Source organism: Nanorana parkeri, unplaced genomic scaffold, assembly GCF_000935625.1.
Source record: "Nanorana parkeri isolate BGI_ZX_2015 unplaced genomic scaffold, ASM93562v1 scaffold1591, whole genome shotgun sequence".
Lineage (NCBI taxonomy): Eukaryota > Metazoa > Chordata > Amphibia > Anura > Dicroglossidae > Nanorana > Nanorana parkeri.
This window is the reverse complement of record NW_017307859.1, coordinates 116560-141196: the sequence shown is the minus strand read 5'-3', so window position 1 is coordinate 141196 and position 24637 is coordinate 116560. Positions and strand designations below refer to the sequence as shown.

Sequence of the window (24637 nt, the reverse complement as noted above, 5' to 3'; positions counted from 1 at the left end):
ACCAAATTAAGACATGCCTTCTATGAATATGGCAACAAACCTGGGAAACTGCTGGCGAGGTCGCTCAGAAACAAGACACTTAATCCCTTTATCCGCCAGATTGTCACGAGTGATGGCCGTAAAAGCGTGCGGTCGTCGGAAGTCGCGTCCTCCTTTCTTGACTTCTATGTGGCCCTCTTTAACCTACGTGAGACCCCCCACACAGCAGAACCAAACACAAGACTGGAACACATTTTGGAATACCTGAAAGCCTCAGAGATCCCCCGCATACCAGCTGATGTTGCTGACAGGTTAGACGCACCCATACAGGAATCTGAATTCCTAGCCGCGGTTAAAGCCCTGAAACCGGGCAAGGCCCCGGGTCCGGATGGCTATACCGCCAGATATTACAAGACCTTTGCTCCGATCTTGGCCCCCAAATTCACGCAAGCCTCCAACTCCCCCTCCCACAAGACACTTTAAGGGCCCTTATAACAGTGATTCCCAAGGACGGAAAAGACTTGACTTCCTGTTCCAATTATCGTCCTATCTCACTTCTGAACCTGGATCTGAAGCTGTTCACTAAAATTCTGTCTCTTCGACTGCTCCCAATACTACCATCCCTGATTCATAGTGACCAAGCAGGTTTTACGCCGGGTAGAGAGGCGAAGGACAACACTACTAGGGTCCTCAATGCCATCCATCTGGCCAAGAGCCGTACTACTCAGCTGGGCCCATTGACCACAGATGCGGAAAAGGCTTTTGACCGGGTGGATTGGTCCTTTTTGCAAACTACACTGAGTTATGTGGGACTGGGCCCCTTCATGCAGATCTGGATACAAGCATTGTACTCCACACCATCCGCAGCGGTGAGAGCTAATGGTTCTATCTCCTCCTATTTTTCTTTATCCAATGGTACCTGTCAGGGTTGCCCGCTCTCCCCACTCTTCTTCATACTTACTTTGGAACCCCTCCTTTGTCATATTCGTAAAAACTGTGACATCAAGGGTATATTGGTTGGAGATACCACTCATAAGGTCGCGGCTTTTGCCGACGACCTACTGTTTTTTGTCACCTCCCCGAGACCACAATCCCAAATCTACTCAAAACACTACCAATATGGAGACCTTTCCAATTTTAAAATCAATTTCCACAAATCGGCTATGCTCAATGTATCCATACCTCCACATTGAGTAACCAACATGTCAGCCCACTGCCCATTCCCCTGGGTATCAGACCACATTCAATATCTGGGAGTTAAGGATCACGCCCAGCTTAGATCACCTTTTCTCTGCAAACTTCCCGCCCTTGCTCAAGTTGGTTAGCAAAGATCTAAAGATGAAACAAAAAAACCCAAAAGGGCGCAACACTGGGTGGGCTAGCTGACCGGGTCGGGAGACCCAGGGAAAATGACAGGAGAAAAGTGTGACAATGGGTGCACTGGGCGAAAAACCGAAGGATGGCTGAGGAAAAAGAATAAGCACTTACATTTCGTTTCACGGGACCAGAGGATGGACGGCCGGTGCAAAGGATCGGGTCATCCGTGGTATCTACCTGGAACTGGTGAGCCAGGGGATGTGCATCCACACGGGGAGAGGAGGCTATGGGCGAGGAAGAAAAGGGGGGGGAAAAGAGCAACCACAGGAATGGGGACTCAGTCCGTGGCCCGCTGTGTGAGTCCAGGGGCTGAGTAGTGTGGGAAAGAATCAGCGGTGTCAGAAGCAGGCAGAGCTGCTGTGACCGCGGCTGCGGCTCGTGCTGCTCGGTCACTGTCGGCGCAGGCTGGGGTAGTGTGCGGGTGCCGTGGGCTGAGAGTTGTCAGCTATCAGTCGGGTCTGTGATAGGAAGAGGGTAGTGGCGGGGTGGAAAGGCAGTGAGCAACGCGTTTCGAGGAGTGATACCTCTTTTTCAAGCTCGAGAAGGAACATATCTTGGCGGCGGGAAACCGCCGATTTAAATGTGACAGCTGGGTGGAGCTTAGTGACAGTGGGCGGGGGAGCCGCACGCTCGAAATAGTGGAGCCTCGGCATGTGTGATAATCGGTAAGAGCTAATGCTACACTAGCCAGGTTGAACAATTGGGGGCAACTTGGGGGTGGATCTATAGCCCCTAATTCGTAATTCACACTGGAACACAATTACTTTGCATTCATGGAAAATTTCTACCGGCAGATCAAAGGCACAGCGATTGGGGGAAATTATGCCCCCAGCTATGCGAATCTCACTATGGGCTTTTGGGAAGACCACTCCATATGGGCTAATAACCCTTTTGCGTCCCACCTCATCAAGTTTGCAGATACACAGGCACTCCTCCTGGGTTTCAGGGCTGCACACGATCTAGGGTCATACACTGTTCACCCCCTTATTATCATTACAAGAGCGCTGTTTGTACGTTTTGTGTTTTTTTTTTAAAGATCTAAAGATGTGGACCCGCTCATACCATACCTGGTTTGGTAAGAATGCAGTCTTGAAAATGACTATACTCCCTAAATTTTTGTACCTTTTCCAAACACTTCCCATATATGTCCCAACCCCCTTCCTCCAAACGATGCAAAGAGAATTTTTACGCTTTCTATGGATCCATCCCGCCCGCGTCTTTCATACCACTCTCTACTGCTACCCAAGGAGCATGGCGGCATGGCTTTCCCCACTCTTTATTATAGGGTGGCACATCTGGCAAGGATTGTGTCTTGGTGTAGAGACGCCCTGTTGAAACCTTGGGTACCCATGGAACAACTATTCTCCCAGACTCCACTATGCTATCTCCCGTGAATGCCCCTCTCCGATATACAAGTCCAGCTGACACACCCCCCTTATAGGTCCGACACTGAAGGCCTTCCACTCAGTAACAGGTCTGCTGGGCCTGAGTCGGGGTGTATCCAGAATGTCCCCAGTGTTAGATCATCCTGTTTGCCCTCTGAATAGAGGAGACAACCATTCCAAGAAATTGAGGGATATGGGGAAATGCAGGTTAGGTGATTTTTTTTATCAATGGCCGTCTGTGCTCCCGAGATGAACCACGTTTGTTGAACCACCACTGGATCCCTGGAGATCGATGCAACTCCGCCACTTTCTGGCGAGCATGGTGCCTGGATCCACAATCCCTCCGCCACTTACGTTGTTCGACCGATTATGTCTTGAGAAAACCCCCTCTAATCATTCTCTATCCAGGGTTTACAAGCTACTCATAACCCCTGCTGACTCATATGTGCCTCCATTTCTTCTTAAATGGGAGCAAGACCTGCAGCTATCTCTATCAATGGAACAAAGAGCGGACATCTTATATTTCTCTCACAAAGCCTCCATTGCTTGTAAAATGCAGGAAGCTAACTACAAACTGCTCACACGCTGGTATAGGGTTCCCTCCATTCTGCACAAGATTTGGCCACACACTTCTAATCAATGCTGGTGTTGCAATGAGATGGAGGGATCCTTGCTACATATCTTCTGGTCTTGCCCTCGTTTGGGAAACTTCTGGACAGATGTGCAAGTTATATGTAAGACACTAACTGGGATAGATCTCCAGAATGACCCGGCTGCTATTCTCCTTCACCTGTCTGCCTTATCCAGAAACAGGTATAAACGATCCTTGTTGGTACACCTTCTCAATGCTGCTAAAATGTGCATCCCCTTACTCTGGAAAACTACAACTGTCCCCACCACTCAATGTGGATCTCGAAAATACGGGAGACCGAGAGGATGGAGTGCATGACAGCCTCCTCACATCATCAGGAAGCTAAATTCAATAAAATAAGGTTCTATTGGCACGAATACCTCCTTTCCTCGGAGTCTCAAGTGGGGCCATAGTGTAGCGCTTAGACTCCGTCAACTACGTATACACTACCCTGTCCTGACCTTGAGTTGAATGGTCTCTTCCCAACCCTCCCATTCCCTCCCCACCCCATTCTCCCTTTCCCTCCCTCCCCCTTCTCCACTATGCTCTTCCCCCTCTGAGCTGTCCCTTTTTTTCCCCTCTTATTTCTCTCTTTCTCTATAAACCTCTTTATGTTCTTTGGAAATGTCAAGTTGATCATTAGATCGCTCCCTAAGACACCAGAGACAGAAAAATCCACTTGTATAGCAGAGGTGGTTAACCTTTGTTAAATATGTCTTATTTTCTTCTGTGATCATTGTATCATTCCCTGTTCAGACAAAGAGCAGCTCTGTTTCAGTTTTCACTTGACCTATTGGACTTTAAGACTGTGGCTGCATTGTTATTACAGATGTTGTACTTCTGCTGCTTGTGATTAAAATAAAGAATTTCAAAAAAATAATTCACAATTACAAGGGGGATGTGCAATTATGTTCCATAACTTTTCTGCAAAATGTGATATAGCAATGAGAATGGTGCCACACCAATCATTATACATGTATCTTTTTGTTGATACCAATAACATAACTTTCCATTCATTTATTCAATGAATCCCTGGAGATATTCCAGCAGTAATCAGCAAGCATGGACGGAGTCCATTTCCCTTGGTATTTTTTCTCCATGCCTGTGCTATCCTGGTGGAATTTCCCCACAGTTATTATTATTATTATTATACAGGATTTATATAGCGCCAACAGTTTGCACAGTGTTTACAATATAAGGAAGACATTACAATTACAATACAATTCAAGACAAGATAATAAGGAGAAGATTTCTCTGGGTGACTGTGCTGTGTAAGGGGATTGAGGGTTGAGGCTAGGGTGAGTATGAAAGTGACAAGGTTGTGGTCTGAGAGGGGGAAAGGGGTGTTGGCGAGGTTGCAAAGAGTGCATAGGTGCGATAAAACAAGATCAAGTATGTTACCATCAGAGTGAGAAGGAGTGTGTGCCCATTGTGTTAGATCAAAAGAAGAGGTTAGTTTAAGAAATTGAGTGGAAGTCGGGTTGTTAATGTTATTAGCAATGTTAAAGTCACCAAGAATGATAGTGGGTATTTCCGAGGAAAGAAAGTAGGGTGGCCAGGCAAAGAAGTCATCAAGAAAGCGAGATACCGGTCCAAGCGGCCGGTATATCACAGCAATCCTCAAAGAAATTAGATAGAATAGGCGAATACAGTGGATTTCAAAAGAGGAGAGGGATAGAGAAGGAGGTGAAGGCCGAACGTGAAAAGTGCATTGTGGGGATAGAAGGATTCCTACTCCACCCCCTTTCCATCCACTGGGTCTGGGTGAGCGCGTTCAATGGAGGCCACCATGGGAGAGGGCAGCAGGGGAGACAGAGTCAGATTCCTGAAGCCAGGTTTCAGTAACTGCAAGCATGTTAAAGGAATTTGAGATAAGAAGATCATGCACAGCGGTGAGTTTGTTACAAACACAGCGGGCATTCCAGAGGGCACATGAGAAGGAAGGACTGGTTCTAGGAAGCAGGGGAATAGGAATCAGGGTGCGTGGATTGCGGCTGCTGCCAGAGGAAAGGCAGTGCTGGTTTGGAGGGTGAGTATTAGAAAAGACAGGGCCAGGATTGGGAAAGATATCCCCTGAAGTCAGGAGAAGCAGAAGGGTGAGTGAAGTGAGATGAGAGGGTGTTTGGCTATGTGGTACACAGATTAGTCCTGTAAATTTAAGAAGGTGCTCCTTCAACTGGTTATGTATATAAAAGACACCTGTCCTCAGAATCTCTTTCTTCCATTCAAACCTCACCACCATGGGCAAGACCAAAGAGCTGTCAAAAGGACATTAGGGACAAGATTGTAGACCTGCACAAGGCTGGAATGGGCTACAAGACTATCAGCAAGCAGCTTAGAGAGTAGGAAACAACTGTTGGAGCGATTATTCGCAAATGGAAGGAATACAAAATAACCATCAATTGCCCTCAGTCTGGAGCTCCATGCAAGATTCCGCCTCATGGGGAAAGGATGATCATGAGAAAAGTGAGGGATCAGCCCAGAACTACACAAGATGAGCTTGTGAATGATCTCAAGGCAGTTGGGACCACAGTAACCAAACAAACCATTGGTAAAACAATACACTACCATGGATAGAGATCCTGCAGGGCCCGAAAGGTCCCACTCCTCAAGAAGGCACATGTACAGGTCAGTCTGAAGTTTGCCAATGAACATCTAAATGATTCAGAGAAGGATTGGGAGAAAGTGCTCCAGTCAGATGAGACCAAAATTGAGCTCTTTGGCATTAACTCGACTCGCCGTGTTTGGAGGAAGAAAAATGCTGACTATGACACTAAGAACACTATCCCTACTGTCAAGCATGGAGGAGGGAACATTATGCTTTGGGGCTGCTCAAGGTACAGGCTGACTTTGCCGCATTGAGGGGCCAATGGACGGGACCACGTATTGTAAAATTGTGGATGAGTACCTCCTTTTCTCATCCAGGACACTGAAGATGGGTCGTGGATGGGTCTTTCAGCATGACAATGACCCAAATCATACTGCCAATGCAACCATGCAGAGGTAAAGAAGAAGCACATTAAGGTCATGGAGTGGCCTAGCCAGTCTCCAGACCTTAATACTATTGAAAATTGATGGAGGGAGCTGAAACTTCGAGTTGCCAAGCGACAGCCAAGAAACCTTAAGGATTTAGAGACAATCTGTAAAGATGAGTGGACCAAAATCCCTTCTGAGATGTGTGCAAACCTGGTAACCAACTACAAGAAACATCTTACCTCTGTGCTTGCCAACAAGGGTTTCTCCACCAACTACTAAATCATGTTTTGCTTGGGGATCAAATACTTATTTTACTCAATGAACAACTCAATTTATAACATTTGTATGATGTGCTTTTTTCTGGATTTTTGGTTGATATTCTGTCTCTATCATTTAAAATACACCTATGATAAACATTTGTATATAGAGCTTTGTATATAAATGGGGGGCCTAGTATTGCAATTATTTTTATGGGGGAAATGTACCCAGGTACATTTATTTTGGAAACATTTAATAAAGTGAAGGCTTGAGTGATTAGGCAAATACCTACAGTTGCCCTGAGAGAAAGAGAAACATACTAAAAAATAATTAATTATTAATCTATAAAATCATTTAACCCTTTCGCTGCCACCGACGTAAGGCATATGGCGGAACAAAAGTGTTCCCGGCTGGCCAGCTCAGTATGCCTTACGTTGGTGGCATTTACAGTTCTGCTATAAGCTCATGGTCGATTTAGCGACCATAAGCTTATAGCAGAATTGTTCAGCCGACTCTCCCCTTCAAAATAATAGCTGTCATCAGCGACTCACAAGCCGCTGATGACCGCTATTAACGAAAATACTGGGTCCCCCGCCGGCACCGCTGCTGCCGGCATCTGGAGTCTCTCATCCCTGTCTGAAGCTGCTCCATGCAGGAATGAGAGACTCCATGGATCCCCACTGCTGTCCCCCACTTGTAGGGTCTGTAGCAGTGGGGATCCGATTAAAATTGGCCGGCGGGGGGGGGCGAGCGGCGGCTGGCCGCAATTCAGGATGGCCGAGCGGTGTTCAGATCGGAGCCACTGTCATCCTGTCAGTTTTTGGATGACAGCGGCTCTGTAGCGTGGCCGAGCGGGGGATCGTTAAATATCATTGATATGATATACCGTGCAGAGCAAACACCGGAGCGATCGTCTGATCACTCCGGTGTTTGTAAATAACTGGGGACACAGTGTTGAACACAGTTATGAACGAACTTTATTTAAGAAAAAGTGTACAAAAAACTATTAAAAAAACACAACCCCTCCCTCCCCCCACATAGCATACACATAATGAGGTGTACGCCATGCACATGCGCTGCAGTGCGTTGTTGGAACGCAAAAATGAATTAACTGTGGCAGCGCATGGCAAAGCTTTGTGACGCATTGCCGTGCGTTGTGATACCTTGTGTTGCAATTAAATATATGCCTGTATCATTTTATCACAACACAAACACCAACACAGCATAAAAACATTTTTTAACATAAGTCGCTTATTTACAGTTTTGCGTACTGTCATTTTTTTACCTTTTTGCAAAAAGGCGCAATTTCAAATTTGCAAATATTTGTTACTTATTAACTCAATACAGTTTTATCTTTTAGATTTAGTCAGGAATTTTTTTTTTTGTGCACTGATACTGGTTTTAGGGCTTTATCAATTAAATTGTGTATGTTTATCGGTTTAATATTATTTTGAGAAACATTTGCGCAATTATCACAGGGCCTACAAATTTAGTAGCACCATCTTTTTATTCTATCGGGCCTGCACTTTCAGAAAATATATGGTTTGGGGGGTCTTTTACAAACGCTAGCAACGCAGCAGTTGAAAATCAAATCAATGGGAAATGAGTTGCCGGCATCTGGAGCCGGCAACTCATTTCCCTGCTGGCTCCAGGCAGGGATCTGTGACTCCAAGGATTGCTGCTGCTGTCCCCCGCTGAGACAAAAACTCCAGCGGGGGAGGAGGCAGAGGAGCAAGCGTCGGCTGGCGGGGAGAAGCCGCAACTTTCAGGATGCCCGAGTGGTGAGGAGAACGGAGCCGCTGTCATCCTGTCAGTTTCCGGATGACAGCAGCTCTGTGCGTGGCCAAACGGAGGATCGATAAATATCATTGATATTTACCGATCCTCTGTGGAGCACAAACACTGGAGTGATCATCTGATCACTCCAGTGTTTGTAAATAACTGGGGACACATAGGGGGTTATTCACAAAGCTGCCGAGGGCAGCCGTGTGATTAACCAACACGAAGTGAAGTGAGCCGAACGCTGTTCGGCTATTCACTTCAGGCTTGTACAGCTGATTTCAGCCGTACATCGGCTTGCTGTGGCTGGGTTCAGGTCGGCCGAACATGCTCATGGCGGCTCCACCGGGTTCTCAGTGTGTGATGACAGTCCAGCGTCCCCTGGTTACTAGGTATTAAAAATTAAATTAAAAAATGTGTAAAAAAATAAAATAAAAAAAGCACAACCCCTCCCTCCCCCCACATAACATACACATATCGTGGTGTATGCCATGCACATGCGCTGCAGTGCGTTGTTAAAACGCATCGTGGTCCATGATTTTTTTATTGTTTTTCTTTAAAAAAACATTAAATTAACTGTGGCAGCGCATGGCAAAGCTTTGTGACGCATTGCTGTGCGTTGTGATAGCTTGTGTTGCAATTAAATATACGCCTGTATCATTTTATCACAACACAAACACCAACACAGAGTAAGAACAATTTTTAACATAAGTCACTTTTTTTTACAGTTTTGCGTACCTTCATTTTTTTAACTTTTTGCAAAAAGGCGCAATTACAAATTTGCAAATATTTGTTATTTATTAACTCAATACAGTTTTATCTTTTAGATTTAGTCAGAAATTATTTTTTTTTTGTGCACGGATACTGATTTTAGTGTGTTTTATCAATTGAATTGTGTATTTTTATCGGTTTAATATTAATTTGAGAAACTCTTGTGCAATTATCGCACGGCCTACAAATTTAGTATCACCATCTTTTTATTCTACCGGGCCTGCCCTTTCAGAAAATATATGGTTTGGGGGGTCTTTTACAAACGCTAGCAACACAGCAGTTGAAAATCAAATCAATGGGAAAAATTGCAAAAATGGCGTGGCCAGCTGAATTGAAAAATGTTTCGGAGGGCTTGGCAGCGAAAGGGTTAACCAACAAACCATACTTATTGTTAAGAAAATGAAAATTTATGAGGAAAAATTGTTACGGCAGTGGTGCACAGCACATGGCCACCAGGCCCAGGGGCGGACTGACCATAGGGCCCGTAGCCAGGAGGGGCCCATCACTGACCCCCCTAGTGCCCCCTGTGTGCCAATTGCCGGGGGCCCGCACGCCCCAGTTCCTCAACCGGGGTTCTCCGTGCGGGCCTCCGGTGTCCCCTGTCTCCACTGCACATAACATTTTTTATGATGGCCGCCGCGAGTAGCGGCCATCTTTGCACCTGGCAAGTGCCCATATCACATTTCATATACCGGTAATAATATAATGATTTAGTATGATCTGCATCTCTTGCTGATGCTGTCCATACTGATCGCTCCCTCGTGGTGCCGCTGCTCACAGGCAGGGAGCGATTAGTATGGTCTGCATTAGCCAGAGATACAGATCACAATGATCCTCCACTGGACCACCAGTATAGTCCCCATGTGCCCCACTGGACCCCAGGGATGCAGCCCCCTCCCTGCAAAACAGGTAAGCAGGAGAGGGGGAAATTTAACTATTTATTTTTTATTGTTAATAGTTGTGTCATGTGTTTAAGTGTGTGTGCTTTTTCATGAGTGTGTGTGATTTTTTTTTAATGAAGCTATGTGTGTTTTTTAATGAGTGTGTGCAGGGCCAGATTTACTCTCCCTGCCGCCCCAAGGCCAGGTTTCGCAATACGCCGCCCCAAGGCCAGGTTTCGCAATACGCCGCCCCCCATCAATGGAGAATGGCAACCGGGTGGCGGGGTTACGTTCATTTTTTTTACTATTTCTTTATTTTTTTAACTTTTTTATCACTTTTTAATTTCATTTTTTTATTTTTATTATTTCAGTTTATTGGTTCTTTCAGGTGATATACATAAAACACAGTACAGTAACAGGGGACAGATTTTCAGTCCAACGATACAGAACAGTATTTAGTGAGTCAATGTCCCACGTATCAGACAGACACTAACAAGGGGAAAAAAAATGACGGGGGGAGGAATGGAGGGGGAGACGAGACAGGGTGGGGTAAGGAGGGGTGTTTGTGAACTTGCTCTAGGGCTCCGTAGATGCTATATTTGCAAAGGCATAAGGTATAGGCGTTATCCGGTTTTGCGCAATCTCACAGTGTATGGTTCAGGCTGGGTGTTATCCTATGCAGCCACAAAAGAAACAGATAAACAATACAGATAAACAAATAAACATAGGACCCATAAAAGTGTTATCATCTCAGAAGTAGGCACATATTAACCTTTACCAGGGTGAGTCTCACACCCTCGCTGTCCATCTCAGATAATTTCTCAATGTCAAGCAAGTGGGAGCGGTAGGTAGCAGAGTCCTGGAGGGCCAACCAGCACGACCATTTCTTATAGAATGTAGAGTACGAGTCCTTGGGGGTGTACAGTAATTCCTCCATCAGTTTGATGTTATCCACTTTCCGAAACCAGTCTTGCAGGGAGGGAACATTGGCAGAACCCCAGCATCTCGGTATGAGAGATTTGGCCGCATTCAACAGGCATGGGACCACGGATTTCCGGTAGGTTCGCCTGGAATCAGTGGTGAGGTGAAACAACCACCCAAGGATCTCTCGGAAGCTGCTCACCACTGATGTGGTTAATGAGCTGAATCACCAATGTCCAAAAAGGTATGATCAACGGGCATTCCCACCAAATATGAGCATAGGAACCTGGATTCCCACACGACCGCCAGCAGTGAGGGTCAAGGAGGGGGTCAATCGCGCACAATTTGGTAGGTACAAAGTACTACCTTGATAATAACTTATAATTAGTTTCTAACATGGGGACGTCTATGGATGAGGTAGCAACCAGGGCCATTACTCGAGATCTTTCCTTAGGGGTAAGAGTGCGGTGAAAGTCCGTCTCCCATTTGCATAGGAAAGGCGGGGGTGTGACGTGTTCCTCGGTGAGAATGGCTTTATAGAAGAGAGGCAGTGAGTGGGCACTGATTCGGAGCTCAGAATGGATTCCATGAAGGTATAGTCTCGGGGCGTTCTTAGAGAATTTGGGAGTGAACTTATAAAGTGGGACAGCTGACGGTGTTTCCAGGAATCCAGTGATACCTTGCCCCACTTGGATCTCAGAGTTATCAGAGGTGTTAAGGAGGTGCCTGTCAACACTTCACCCAATTTAAGCGTGGTAGAGTTCGACCATTGCACGAAGGATCTGTCTATTCTCCCTGGGGGGAAGAAGTCAAAACCCTGTAAAGGCATAAGGCTAGAGTTGTGTGGCCAACAGGACCTGCGGTGTAGGCGCACCCAGGAACGCAACGTTGAGGAAGTGAGGGGTAATATGGTAGAGGCAAAGGGCCTCCATTCGGGGGGCAACCATATCACCTCCCCTAGAGGGGCCCCACAAGCCGCAGTCTCCAGAGACACCCAACTCTTACCCGCGCCCCCATAAACCCAGTCTACTACTCTTACCATCTGGGCCGCTACGTGGTAGACCCGGAAGTCTGGAAGGGCCAGCCCCCCCTTCCGCCGGATCCTCACCAGTATCTTACCCGCGATCCTGGGGGAGCGATTCTGCCAAATGTAGGTAGACGTTATTCTGGTGAGGGTCCTGAAGTACGAACCTGATAATTCTATGGGGAGCATTTGAAACAGAAACAGGACTTTAGGGAGAATCATCATCTTTACAGCGTTTTTCCTCCCCACCCAGGGCAGCGTACGTAAGGAGAAGGAGGTCAGATCTGCTTTTACTAAGTTCAGTAGAGGTATAAAGTTGCTACGGTAGAGGTCTGAGAGTTTACGTGTCAAGTGAATGCCTAAGTATCGTATGGAATGGGGGCGCCATTGGAAGGAAAAATGGGGGAGGAGAGCCCGACTGTCCTCCTCCGGCAAGGTTATGTTAAGGATTTCAGATTTACTCATATTAATTTTGAAGTTCGAGAGAGAGCCATATTGATCTAATGTTGCTAATATTTGTGGGAGAGATATGCGTGGATTACGGACATAGAACAGGATATCATCCGCGTACGCTGCCAATTTGAATTCACCCGCCGGGGTTGGGATACCCGGGATGTCGGGGTTCTGTCTAATGGTGGCTAACAGGGGTTCCAACGAGATGGTGAACAATAAGGGGAATAGGGGACACCCCTGACGGGTTCCGATGTGTAGGGTGAACGATGGGGATAGGGAACCGTTGATGCAAATGCCGTAGGATTGGCGTAGAGTGTCGATATCCACTCCAGCATCCGGACCCCCAGACCAAGGTGGGACAGGGTGGCGAGAAGAAATTCCCACGCCACCCTGTCAAATGCCTTCTCTGCATCGGTGGAAAGGAGCAGAGTGGGGCATTTCTGACGCTTAGCCATGTACATCAGGCTAATGGATTTAAGAGCGTTATCCCGGGCTTCTCTACCCGGGATAAAGCCCACCTGGTCTGGGTGTATCCATGGTGGAAGGAGAGGATAAAGCCTATTCGCCAAGATCTTAGCGTATCGTTTTGTATCCACGTTTAATAAGGAAATGGGCCGGTAACTAGCACAGCTCGAGGGATCTTTTTCAGGTTTGGATATAACAGTGATGTGGGCCGTTAGGGACTCTGGGCGCATGGGGGCATTTTTGGAGACAGCATTGGCATAGGAGCAAAAGTGAGGGGCTAAAATGTCTTGAAAGCATTTATAATAAAGTAGGGTAAACCCGTCTGGGCCCGGGCTTTTACCCAATGGGGTGCTTTTGATGACCGACTTAAATTCTAGTTCTGAGATGATTGCGTCAAGCTGCAAAAGGGAAGAATCAGGCACCCTGGGTAGGGAGGCTCGCTGCAGGTAAAGATTGATTCTCTCCAATCTGGACGCATTGGTTACAGTGTCAACTGAATCATTTACTTGGTAGAGGTCCTGGTAATGCGGAAAACCTCCGCAATGGCCGTGGTGGCATGTGCCATGGATCCCTTGTTCGTTTTAATCTTAGAGATGTATGTGACTGATGTTTTCGTTCTCAATGCCCGCACTAAGAATCTACCCGGTTTACCACCCAGTTCGTAATATTTATTAAAGGCTTTTGTGGTGTTCTGTTCCAGTAGGAGTCGTAATTCACCGTGTTTGGACAATAGTTCTTGGAGGGTCTGGGGGTCTTGTAGACTCTTATGGGACGTTTCTAAACGCTGAATCTCCTTGAGCAATGCCGCCATGGTCGCCATCCGTTCCCTCTTACGCTTGGCCCCACAGCCATCAGCATGCCCCACAGAACAGCTTTGTGGGCTTCCCACGTGCATGCCGCCGAGACCTCGGGGGAGGCGTTGGTAGCGAAATAGGAAGCTATAGTCTGCGACAGGTCTGCAGAGATCAGCTGATCGTGCAATAAGGAATCATTAAGTTTCCAATTAAACATCCTGACACCCAGGGAGTCCAAAGACATTGAGAGCATAACTGGCGCGTGATCCGAGATCGTGGTAGGCAGGATCGCCATTGATTGTAAGTTTTCCAGGAGAGTGTGATCCACCATGATCACGTCAATCCTGGAATAAGTGGAATGGACCGAGGAGAAGTGCGTGTAGTCTCGGACCCCTGGGTGAAGGAGGCACCAAGCGTCCACCAGCTGAGACCTGTGGAGGGCCCTGCACAAGGAAGCAAGATGGGTAGGCGGATTGCGTGTGGCCCCTGAGGATGAGTCCAGTAGGGGACCTAAGCATAGGTTCAGGCCCCCCGCCGGAAGAAGTCTACCTTTATGGAAGTCCTCAATTTTGCCTAGGACCCGTCACAAGAAGGACACTTGATGTACATTCGGGGAATACACGTTAGCCAACGTAAACTCTACGCCCTGAATAGCAACCTGCAAAATGAGATAACGACCCTCCGGGTTAGTCAGGCAATCTCTGATTTGCACCGAGAGACCCCCTCGGGACCCAATAGTGACTCCCTTAGCATGTTTAGTGGGGGATGCACTGTAGTACCAGACCGGATAGTGGCGGGCCTTAATCAATGTCGGAGAGATGTAGGAGAGATGCATCTCCTGAAGGAAGACTACGTCAGCTTCGCCTCTGTCAATCTCCGACAGGATCTGGTAGCGTTTACGTGGGGTGTTAAGGCCCCGCACATTATATGTGATTATTTTTAAAGCCGCCATTGATAGATTCCGTAGGGGGTCCCCGCAAAGGACCTTGAAGACCCGAGCAAGTTCACAACACAGAAGGCACATACAAAAGGGAGGTAGACAAAGGCAGAGAGGAAACAGAAGGGAACATGACCAGACATGGGCAGACTAATCTGCCTTACTCTAAGTGCCGTAAGCACGGCAGCAGATGCCTTTCTGCGGGGCCATGGGCTCCCCGGAAAGGCATGGCCTAGTGGGGGTGGAGGGCCTCGTACAGCAGGACCTGTAATAGGAGTCCACATACAAAAATGCAGGGGGACTCACATGTGTGCGGCCGCCGCCCCCCCTCCCCGAGTGCATATAGAATACATGCGATATACCTAGTTAGAACTTTTGGCAAACAGTAGTGAAAAAGAAAACCATATCATAACGATCCAACTCAGATCAAACAGGTGACATAGCAATAAATGACAACTTAGCCCGGTGCCTCTGACAGGTGGCAGGAGAGGGCACCTTAGTGGAGCTCGGAGTGAGCAACATTGTGAGGGAATGCCCGCCAAACGGCAAGAGGGCGGTGGTATAATTAATCCCCCGGGGCAGAGTGGGGTGAAGGCCTGTGAAGAAGCAGAGTGGGGTGAAGGAGCCCCTCTGGGATTTCGGTGCTGCTTGTTGCCAGTGAGATGAGGGAGAGATGCGCCATTCTGGTGGTCGGTCGGCCCAATCAGGCAAATCTGGCATGGAAATCTCCAGCTTGGTGCAAAACTCTGCCAACTCCTCAGGGAAGCGCAGGATCGCTGATTTACCCTCCTGGGTAGCTATGAGGCAGGCGGGGAATCCCCAGCGATATAGGATATGGGCGTCCTTCAGCATCTTCAAGAGGGGCCTGAGTTGTTGCCTGCGGGCGAGGGTCTCCGGAGAGAGGTCAGGGAAGAGTTGATCCAGGCGGTCCTCCGCCGCCTCCACACGGTGCAACGTGTGCGAAAGTTCGGACCTGAGCCCGACTTCTGGCCTCTCCCCCCCCCCATGAGGAAAGCACGGGAGTCAGGCGAAGTGTCACAGGCAACTCGGGGATGGTGCGGGATCTTCAGTTATGCACGTCCAGCCGCCGCAATAGGTAAGCCACGCCCCATTATTTATTTTTTAAATTTTATTTATTATTTTTGTATCAATTCATTTTTTTAACATTTTTATTTATCTTATTTACTTTTTATCGTTTTTTTAAATCTTATTGTTTATTTTTTATATATATTTTATTTTTTATACATGGCCATACGCCCCCCCTACGCTCACCTGAAGTGCAGGTGTGTACGGGTGCAGGTGTTCCGGCTCGGATGCAGACAGGATCCATCCTCACTCAGTGCACTCACCCGCACTGACGTGCAGGGCGGGTGAGCGTAGGGTGGCATACGGCCGCGTAGTCCCATAGAGAAGGACAGGGGCTGCATACTAATCACATGCAGCACCTGTCCTTCCCGGGAACTGCCCGCTACGGTCGTGCACGGAGCTGTACCTGCCGGCCAATTCTCGTGTGAATGAGGGCTAAGGCTTTACATGTTTGGTATCAATTTACCCGGCGTGACCACATTTTTATATTTTACAAAAAAATTGGGTATTATATTCTGTTTCTGTGCACTAAATTTCATTTTAGTGTATGTTAACCTAAAAATACTTGTTTGATAAACATTTGCACAAATACCGTGCAGCATACAAAATTGCAACTAGCATCTTTTTTATTCTACAGGGCCTCTGCTTTCAGAAAAGATATAACTGTTTGGGGGTCTGAAGCTGTTTTCTAGCCAAAAATTCATATTTTATCATGTGTGTGCAAATGTAAGAAATTGGTCCGGACAGCAAGTGGTTAATGAGTTTGTGATTTGTGTGTGTTTTAATGCGCGTGTTATGTGTGTTAAGGTGCCCATACACTGCTCGATTCTCGTACGAGAATCGAGCAGTGTGAACGAAGACGTGCGGCCGTTTCTACTGTACGGTCGCACGTCTTTTGTCTAAGGAGCACGCTAGAAAACCAGCCGAAAATCGTACCATTTTCGGCTGGTTTGAACGGTGCTCGGGAGACAAATGCCGAACGGGCCGGTGTGCGCACGCGCACACTGCCTGTTCAGCATTGCAGTCATCGGAAGCCTGCCCCTCAGGGGCGTCCAAGATTGCCTGTCCAAGATGGGCAGATCGTATGTTTTTTTAATCACTTTACAACCATCACAAGACTAAGGTCTTGCGATTGTTGTACAGTGTATGGCCACCTTTATGCGTGTGTTTTATTGAGTGAAGAAATCACTGCCCCTGGTGTGGACTGTTTGGGTTTTAAAGTTTATTGGCACTGGTAAGAAAATGTATCGTGTATAGTGGCAGATTGGGTTCACATGCTGTAAATATCTGATTAGTTGTTGGGGCTACTGTTTACTTTTCTTATATATTTTTTTAGATTTTACAACCTGTTTAGTTTTATGTTGTGTTATGTTTTATGAATATCTGCTGTATACTAGTCAGATTATATTGTTTGGGGTGGTTTGTAATAGACGTGCAGGGCAAACAAATTTGGTTCAGACAAAACAAATGAAAATGAAAAACATTTTTATTTGTTTCGTCAAAGGAAACAAATTTTAATGCACTGTCGGATTCGGAGGCCCATTGCCTCCGAATCCAAAACCGCACAAAGAAATTGGTAATCGTCACACCGCCAGTGTGTTCTGCGCATGCGTGTCACCATTTTGGAGTATATATTGGTATACACCAAGATGGCGGAACCTGAAAATGTGGGCGCTGCCATCTTGGTGTTTACCAAAATATACTCCAAAATGGTGGTGCGCATGCACAGAACACGCTGGCAGTCGATATGGCCACTGCATATTTATGCAGGCGGTGCTTGGGGGTGGGGCTATGGGCGGAGCACAAGGGGGCCCCATAATCTTGTATTGCCCGGGAGCCCCATGTGTTGTCAGTCTGCCCCTGTTCTGGCCGCATGTGACACACTGATATACATTAATCAAATGTAATACATGATTCATTAATTGGTCAATAAAAAAAGTTCCCGGGCGGAGTAAGGCAGCGTGTGCCTGAAGCTCCCACACCTCACCGAAAAGCTAAGAGATAAAGAGGCAAAGAAGAGTTCAACAGCGGTCGGATAGAGACAGCGGAAAACTGAGCAGATCTACCACACCGCACCGCCATAACTTCTGGCCCGGCTGGCAGATGGGAGGTCGCAGAAGCGGGAAAAGGAAGAAGACAACACCGGACTCAGCTGAACCCAGGGACCCAACCGCAGACATCGGGGCTTTCTTCCGGAGAGTGAATGGTACACTCCCCGGATGACGACACGGGGTCGAGCCGTAACACGTCACCATCCTTCACGCTGGGAGGGGGAGACAATTTAGAACCGACACCGAGCCGGTGTGAGAGGTCAGAGCCGAGCAGCGGTGTCACTAGTGCAACGGACTCCCCAGTATCTCCGCGAGGGTATACAGTGAAAGAGTCTGGGAGTATGATGGCTGGAAGAGACAGGCTGGAGCACGAAAAAGAGAATATGGACGAGGCGGTGTTAAGCAGATTGGATCTGTACCTAAAAACTCTCAACAAAAGAGGACATGGATGGCGGTTTCAGACGCATAGAAGAGCTCCACAGATCAGGTATGGAGGACTTGAGATCTGATTTACTAAGTTTCCATAACAGAATTGATGTTCTAGAGAAACTAATGCCCATAATAGATGGACAAAACGAAATGCAAATAAGCATAAAGAACTTGCATAATCAGCTCACTAGTGTATGGGCTCATGTAGACGGTCTGGAAGATCACCATAGGGGTAAAAACATCCGCCTGCGGGGGATACCTGATACTGTTGAGACGAGTAATCTAATGGATACAGTACAGAGTATTTTGAATATATATCGGAACAAACCATTATTGGAACAAATTGAAATAGACAAAGTATACAGAGTATATGGCCCCATAATCCAGGGTCGAACAAAGGATGTAATATGTAGATTACAGTCGCTCCAACAGAGACAAATCATAATGCAAAAATCAAGAGAGCGGGTAGATATAGACTTCAATGGGGCTCGAATTTCTCTATTCCCAGACCTGCATGGTAGCCCCATTTGTGTCACTTCTTGACACAAATGGGGCTACCACTCATGCAGATAGAGAACTGGCCAGATCCCCCTACCCCCCCATGTAAGAGAGTAGCCCAATGGGATCCCTGGATAACTACAGGCTCGGCAACGACCAAGAAGAGGGGGAATCAGTAATGATAAATGCTTTATCCTTAAAGAAATCATGTATTACAGAGAATAAGTGTATATATGTTTTGAGGTTAAGATGATTGGGACAGTATTGTAACATTGTAACATCTTGGTATCGGCTCTCCTAGCCCAGATGGTCGAGTTTAGATGAGATACTTGATCAACCGCAAAGGAACACAGAAATGTTTGGAATAAATAATATAATATGAGTAACTATTAGAGATAATGGTGGGGAGGTAGAGGCTAGGGGCTATAAGACTGATAATGTTTCCGGTATACAAGATCCCAAGGAGGGGATAAGGGAGGGGGGTGGGGTATGAATAGGAGGAAAGTGTGGGGAAGTATGGGGGGGTGGCTGAAGGGGGGTTATACAAAGGAGGGCGTAATGTAAATTTCTCAATAATCACATATTTCACTTAGGACAATGAAGTATATTGCGGGTAGACAGAAGTTGTAAAATAAATCATTAGAAGGTCACAATCACCAGATAAGAGTCTATGATGAGCCTAGAGTAAGGCATATACATTATAATATGACACGGACACAGATAGATGCCAACCACCTAGACACAGGGGTTTTCCCCCTTTTTTGGGGGGCGGGGGGGGAGTCGGGGGTTTTTGGTTTCAACATTAAATAGATATCACCAAAGCAAGACTCAATTCACATATATTGTGTATTAATTAGTCACAAAATGGACACATAATTTAGATGGGGGGAAAGTAAGAAGGGGGGTGTAGCTTGTATGTGTTTGGGGGGGGGGGGGGGGAGTCGGGTATTTTTGGTTTCAACATTAAATAGATATCACCAAAGCAAGACTCAATTCACATATATTGTGTATTAATTAGTCACAAAATGGACACATAATTTAGATGGGGGGAAAGTAAGAAGGGGGGTGTAGCTTGTATGTGGGATATGTATCGGTTAGATATAGAGGGGGAAGAAGAGAACTTCCCTCGAACATAACACACCATTTCTATTCAAGTAAGAGATACTGGGTTCGGATTGAGAGACCAGGATAGAACATATAGGTAAAAAGAGAATGCCTCCAATAGGAATAAATAGAGAATGAGGTGACGGTGTGGGCTTGGGCTATTGTCTCTGGTAGACTAGTGCGCCGTCAAAAAATTTGTTTCGTTTCGTAATATCCATTATTTCGGAATTCGTATCCGAAACTCAATTCGGATTCGTACGAAATACGTATTTTCGTTAGTTTCGGCACATTTTCGTAACGTTACGAACATTCATTATGATATCAGGAAAATTTGTACGAATTTCGATTCGTAACGAAACGAATCGCACATGTCTAGTCTCTGGCCACCCACCCGAATAGGATGCCGACATTGTCGGTGAAGGCTCAAACAGGTGGGAGCCAAATGTTTTAGGTAGTAAGTAAGTGAGATATGAGAGCGATAGGAGCGAGGTGTATATTTGGAGGGGTTTTTTCTTTTCTTTTTTCCCTGTTCCTCCAGAATGGGAGGAGAAGAAGTAAGTGCACTGAGAATGTGCAGAATCTGCCCATAAAATCACACTTGGACTATTGTGCAGGACGCATGGTTTCATACCACACGGCCACCAGAATATTCCGAACAATGCACATTGCAATGCATTGGTTTTTATGTTTAGCGCGGTTCCGCGCGTATTCCTACAGCCGAATACTAGAGGTGCACCGAACATACTAGAGGTGCACCGACATTTCAAAACCGAAACAAAACTGAAATTTAAAAAATTGTCAGACCGAAACCGAAAGTTTTTAATTTTTTCAATTTTTTATACACTTTTTAATTTTTTATATTTATTTTTATTAATTTTTTATTAAATATTTTTTACTTTACTTTCAGGGGCTTCGGGGAAATAGGGGTCTAAACAGACCCCTGATATTTCCCTTTTAAAATAGAAAAAGAGATGGAGGACACAAAGTCCTCCATCTCTTTTTCTGCAGCCCCAGTTATCAATGAACAGGAATCCTCTATGAGTGTTTCTGTTCATTGATAGCATCTGGACAGAGTATGTTTACTATAATCACAACTATGAATGAACAGGAGGTGATGTAGATCACTTCCCATTTATTCATAATTGAGGATATAGTCAACATGCTATGTCCTCAATTATCTACAAACACGCAGCGATCACCGATTGCTGAGTGTTTGCATTGGCTCTCCTTCCTGACCGCTGTCACAGGAGGCTGGGCGGGGCAGTGCAGGTACGAAAGCTCAGCCTCCTGTGACATCGTGGGCTGTCTCCACCCCCACACCGCTCTGCCGGACTGTGATAGGAGGCTGAGCGGTGTGGGAGGAGAGACGCCGGCCGCTCACAGCACTCGGCCAGCTGTCACACTTTCTCCTCCCCGCTGGGACATAGAGCAGCGCCCAGCGGGGAGGGAAGAAAGCAGGGATGCGCTGATGTAGCGGCACAAAAATGGCACTTTCAGCATTTAACCAAAAGTGCCATTTTCGGCCGATATGTTTCAGCGGCCGATATATCGGTGCATCCCTACCAAATACGCACGGAAAACTGCTCATGTGTGAATGGAACCTTAAAATACCAGTTTTACAGTATACCAGCTAAGAGAGCCAAGCAACTTTATCTGATATCCTAAATTGTTCTTTGATGTTATAGAATCTTTTTAATAAGGTTTTGAAAGACATCTTGGTCATTTTGGTCATTTTGTTTATCCTTAGTTTCGAACTTTTGACCCCTGCAAGCAACTTTGGTGCAGTCATCCTGATAATCCATATTTTTGCAAAACAAAAAAAGGTCCTCCTTTGGATGGAACAATGTGTGCTCAAGGAAAGGTACAATACATTTTGTATAATGTTTATATTATTTGTATGATGTTTAAACTAGCAATTCCTAGATAGCAACTGTGAAAACATGTGCCTATACAGACTGAAATCAAACTTTTGTTTACACTGGATACAATGACATAATTTGCCAGGGACTTTATTTCCCAGTTGGTTGAAGCTAATTTCTGGCTGCTAGTAAAAACGTATAAATAAGTGCAGCCAATAGGGAAAGCAGGGATGAAGGAAGCTAATGTGAATAAAGTGAAGTTTTAACAGCTATCTAGGGATGATAGAGAACTGTGAAAATTAGAAAGGGAGAAATAAAACATATACACAGATACTGTTAGATGGGATAGTTGGAAGAATGGCATGAGTCACTTTAACAAAACATTGGTGTTTGAAAATTCAGCAATCTCTCTCTTTTTCTATGCATTGCAGCAAAAAAGAACTGCCAATATCATACTCATAGTACAGTCTATGGTTTTCCCTCAATGGCATCAAATGAGGGCCAGGACAAGGGGTAAGGGGGCAGGAGCACCTACCCCCAGTGCAGCTGATTTATATGAACGAGGGGACCTCCCCCCTCGTTCATATAAATGACCTTCTACCATTCTGCTCCCGTAGCCTCCCATCTGCCCTCTGTCATCCCACTGTGCTGGGAGCTTTCTGACACTGGATTCTCCATTTGCCTGAATGAAAAAAGTGACACTGCTGTCACTCCTCTCATTCAAACAGCTGGAGAACAGAACACAGAGCAGGGGCTGTGATAACTGCATGAGGGAGGATTCTACTTTCTCCCCCCTCCAAAAAGTAGAAGAGAGCGGGCAGACTGGGTGTCTGCTAAAAGAAGATCACCCCCTTCTTAGCACAGGCACCCGCCAGGAAGTGAGGGCAGACTGCCCTTCTTCCTGTCTCTCCTTGTCATGAGACATATTACATGACCAGAGAGGGGGAAGAAGGACAAGCTGCCTTGATTCCCAGGTGAGTGCTATGCTGAGAAGGATGTCTATGACGTCTGAAACCCCAGGGCCCCGGTGCAAGAAACCATTAAGGGCCCCCCCCTTTTTTTCTTCTATTAAATGAAAAGTATGTTATTGTTTTTTTCAGGGCTAGTTCACACCAGCTCCAGTGTGTTCCGGCCGATTTAGTGCTGGAATACACTGGATTGCAACCCGTCCAGCTCACTTCATACTCGGGGGGTAGTGGGGGGTGTGGCGGTGCATTAAAGTCAAGTCAATGGCACCACGGTGTGATCGCCTGCACCGGAACGCATGGCAAATCAATGTGGTGTTATTCTGCATTGCTGTATGATGATTATACAGTAATCCCCCCACACCAGGCTTACCTGACTCCTACAGCCGCTCAGCTTCCTCGTCTTTGGCGGCCAGGGGCCGAGTGAAGAGGGTCCGTCCTCTCCCAGTCCCAGCTGAAGAATGTGCTGCCTGGCGGCACCTGCTCTGTCGGTAGCGGCCCTGCCAGGCAGACAAGTGACACACAGAGGCGCCTCTCTATCCCGCACAGCCGCTCATACATGCAGAGTGGCGGGGGATGGAGCAGCGCTAACTAGGGGGGGGCATGACGAAGCTTTCAGGCCCCCTGCTTCCTCTCTGGGCCCCCCCCCCAACAGGCGGAACGCCAGGGCCTGGTCGCAATTGCGACCCTGGTAGTTCCGCTAGTGGTCCCGAAGCTCCTCTCTTCCTCTCAAATCCCCAAAGAGCCAAATATAAACATCAGTGCTCCTCAGCTACCCTCCCTTTAGAGCCACACAGGGCCCCATAGATAAATGTACCCTTCTGCTCCCATAGCCTCCCATCTGCCCTCTGTTTCCCACTGTCACAGATTCCATAGCAGTCCTCCTCAGACTGTCACCACCAATTCAGCAGCATTTTGTCCTCCCTCTGACACCGACACAGCCTCACTTTTTGTTTTCACTGACACTGATACAGTGGCATTTGTTTTCCCTTTCAGTGACACTAGTGAAGCAGGGGAATTTATTTCCTTCTAGGGACACAAGTGATGAAGGAGCATTATTTTCTTTTCAGCAACACTAGCGATGAAGGGGAATTTTTTTCCTTCCAGTGATACCACTGACACAGGCTAATTTTATCCTTCCAGTGACACCACTGAAGTATAGGTATTTTTTCCTTCCCGTGATACCAATGACACCAGTGACACAGGGGCATTTTTTTCTCTAAGTGACATCAGTGATGCAGGGATATTTTTTTTTAACTTTCCAGTGACACCACTGATTCAGGGGCATTTTTCCTTTTTAGTGACATCTTCAACGCAGGGGCATTTTTTACTTCTACTGATATCGATTTAGCGATATTTTTTCCTCACTATGATGAGAGGGCATTTCTTTCTTCCTCACTGTTGGCCCCATATTTTACTTTTCGCTTTATAATGTGACTACCTCCCACTTTTGGTGTGATCGGATCTGTTGTCTTCTATTCCCCCTGTGTATTCTCCACTGTTTATAAAGGGAAGAGAAACTGGTCTGTTTTACAGAAAATTGAGCTAAAAAAGGGTAACAGAAGTGAAGCTGTTGCCCATTACAACCAATTACATTAAATCGCTCTCCCTGCAGCAAAACAGACTATTTTTTTGTGAAACATGTCCCTATATGTATACTAAACAGTTTGCAGTGTTATTTGGGGAATTATAGTTGAGTATTATGTTAATTAAACATATACTTAACATGTTGGTGTGTTTTTTGTGTGCATTCTGTAGAGAAGAACAGGGCAGAGAGAGCCATCGGGGGTACAGTCAGTACTCATGTAAGGGGCCCAGCCCCAACCAAGTTTATAGTTGAGTATTATGTTAATTAAACATATACTTAACATGTTGGTGTGTTTTTTGTGTGCATTCTGTAGAGAAGAACAGGGCAGAGAGAGCCATCGGGGGTACAGTCAGTACTCATGTAAGGGGCCCAGCCCCAACCAAGTACTTTTTGTAGACAAAAAGTACAGCACAGCTCTTGGTACAG

At 46.4% G+C, this 24637-nt stretch overlaps 1 protein-coding gene across 1 annotated transcript in view; it reads left to right on the top strand.

The window, feature by feature from the left end:
* LOC108798945 (A disintegrin and metalloproteinase with thrombospondin motifs 2-like) overlaps positions 1-24637 on the top strand; it is a gene marked incomplete at its 3' end in the record, with an annotated part of 345605 nt that overhangs the window by 208220 nt on the left and 112748 nt on the right. Inside the window, exon 11 of the mRNA XM_018570755.1 lies at positions 21547-21660. Within this exon, the coding sequence (XP_018426257.1) occupies positions 21547-21660 (114 nt within the window). The remainder of the gene's footprint in view (positions 1-21546; positions 21661-24637) is intronic.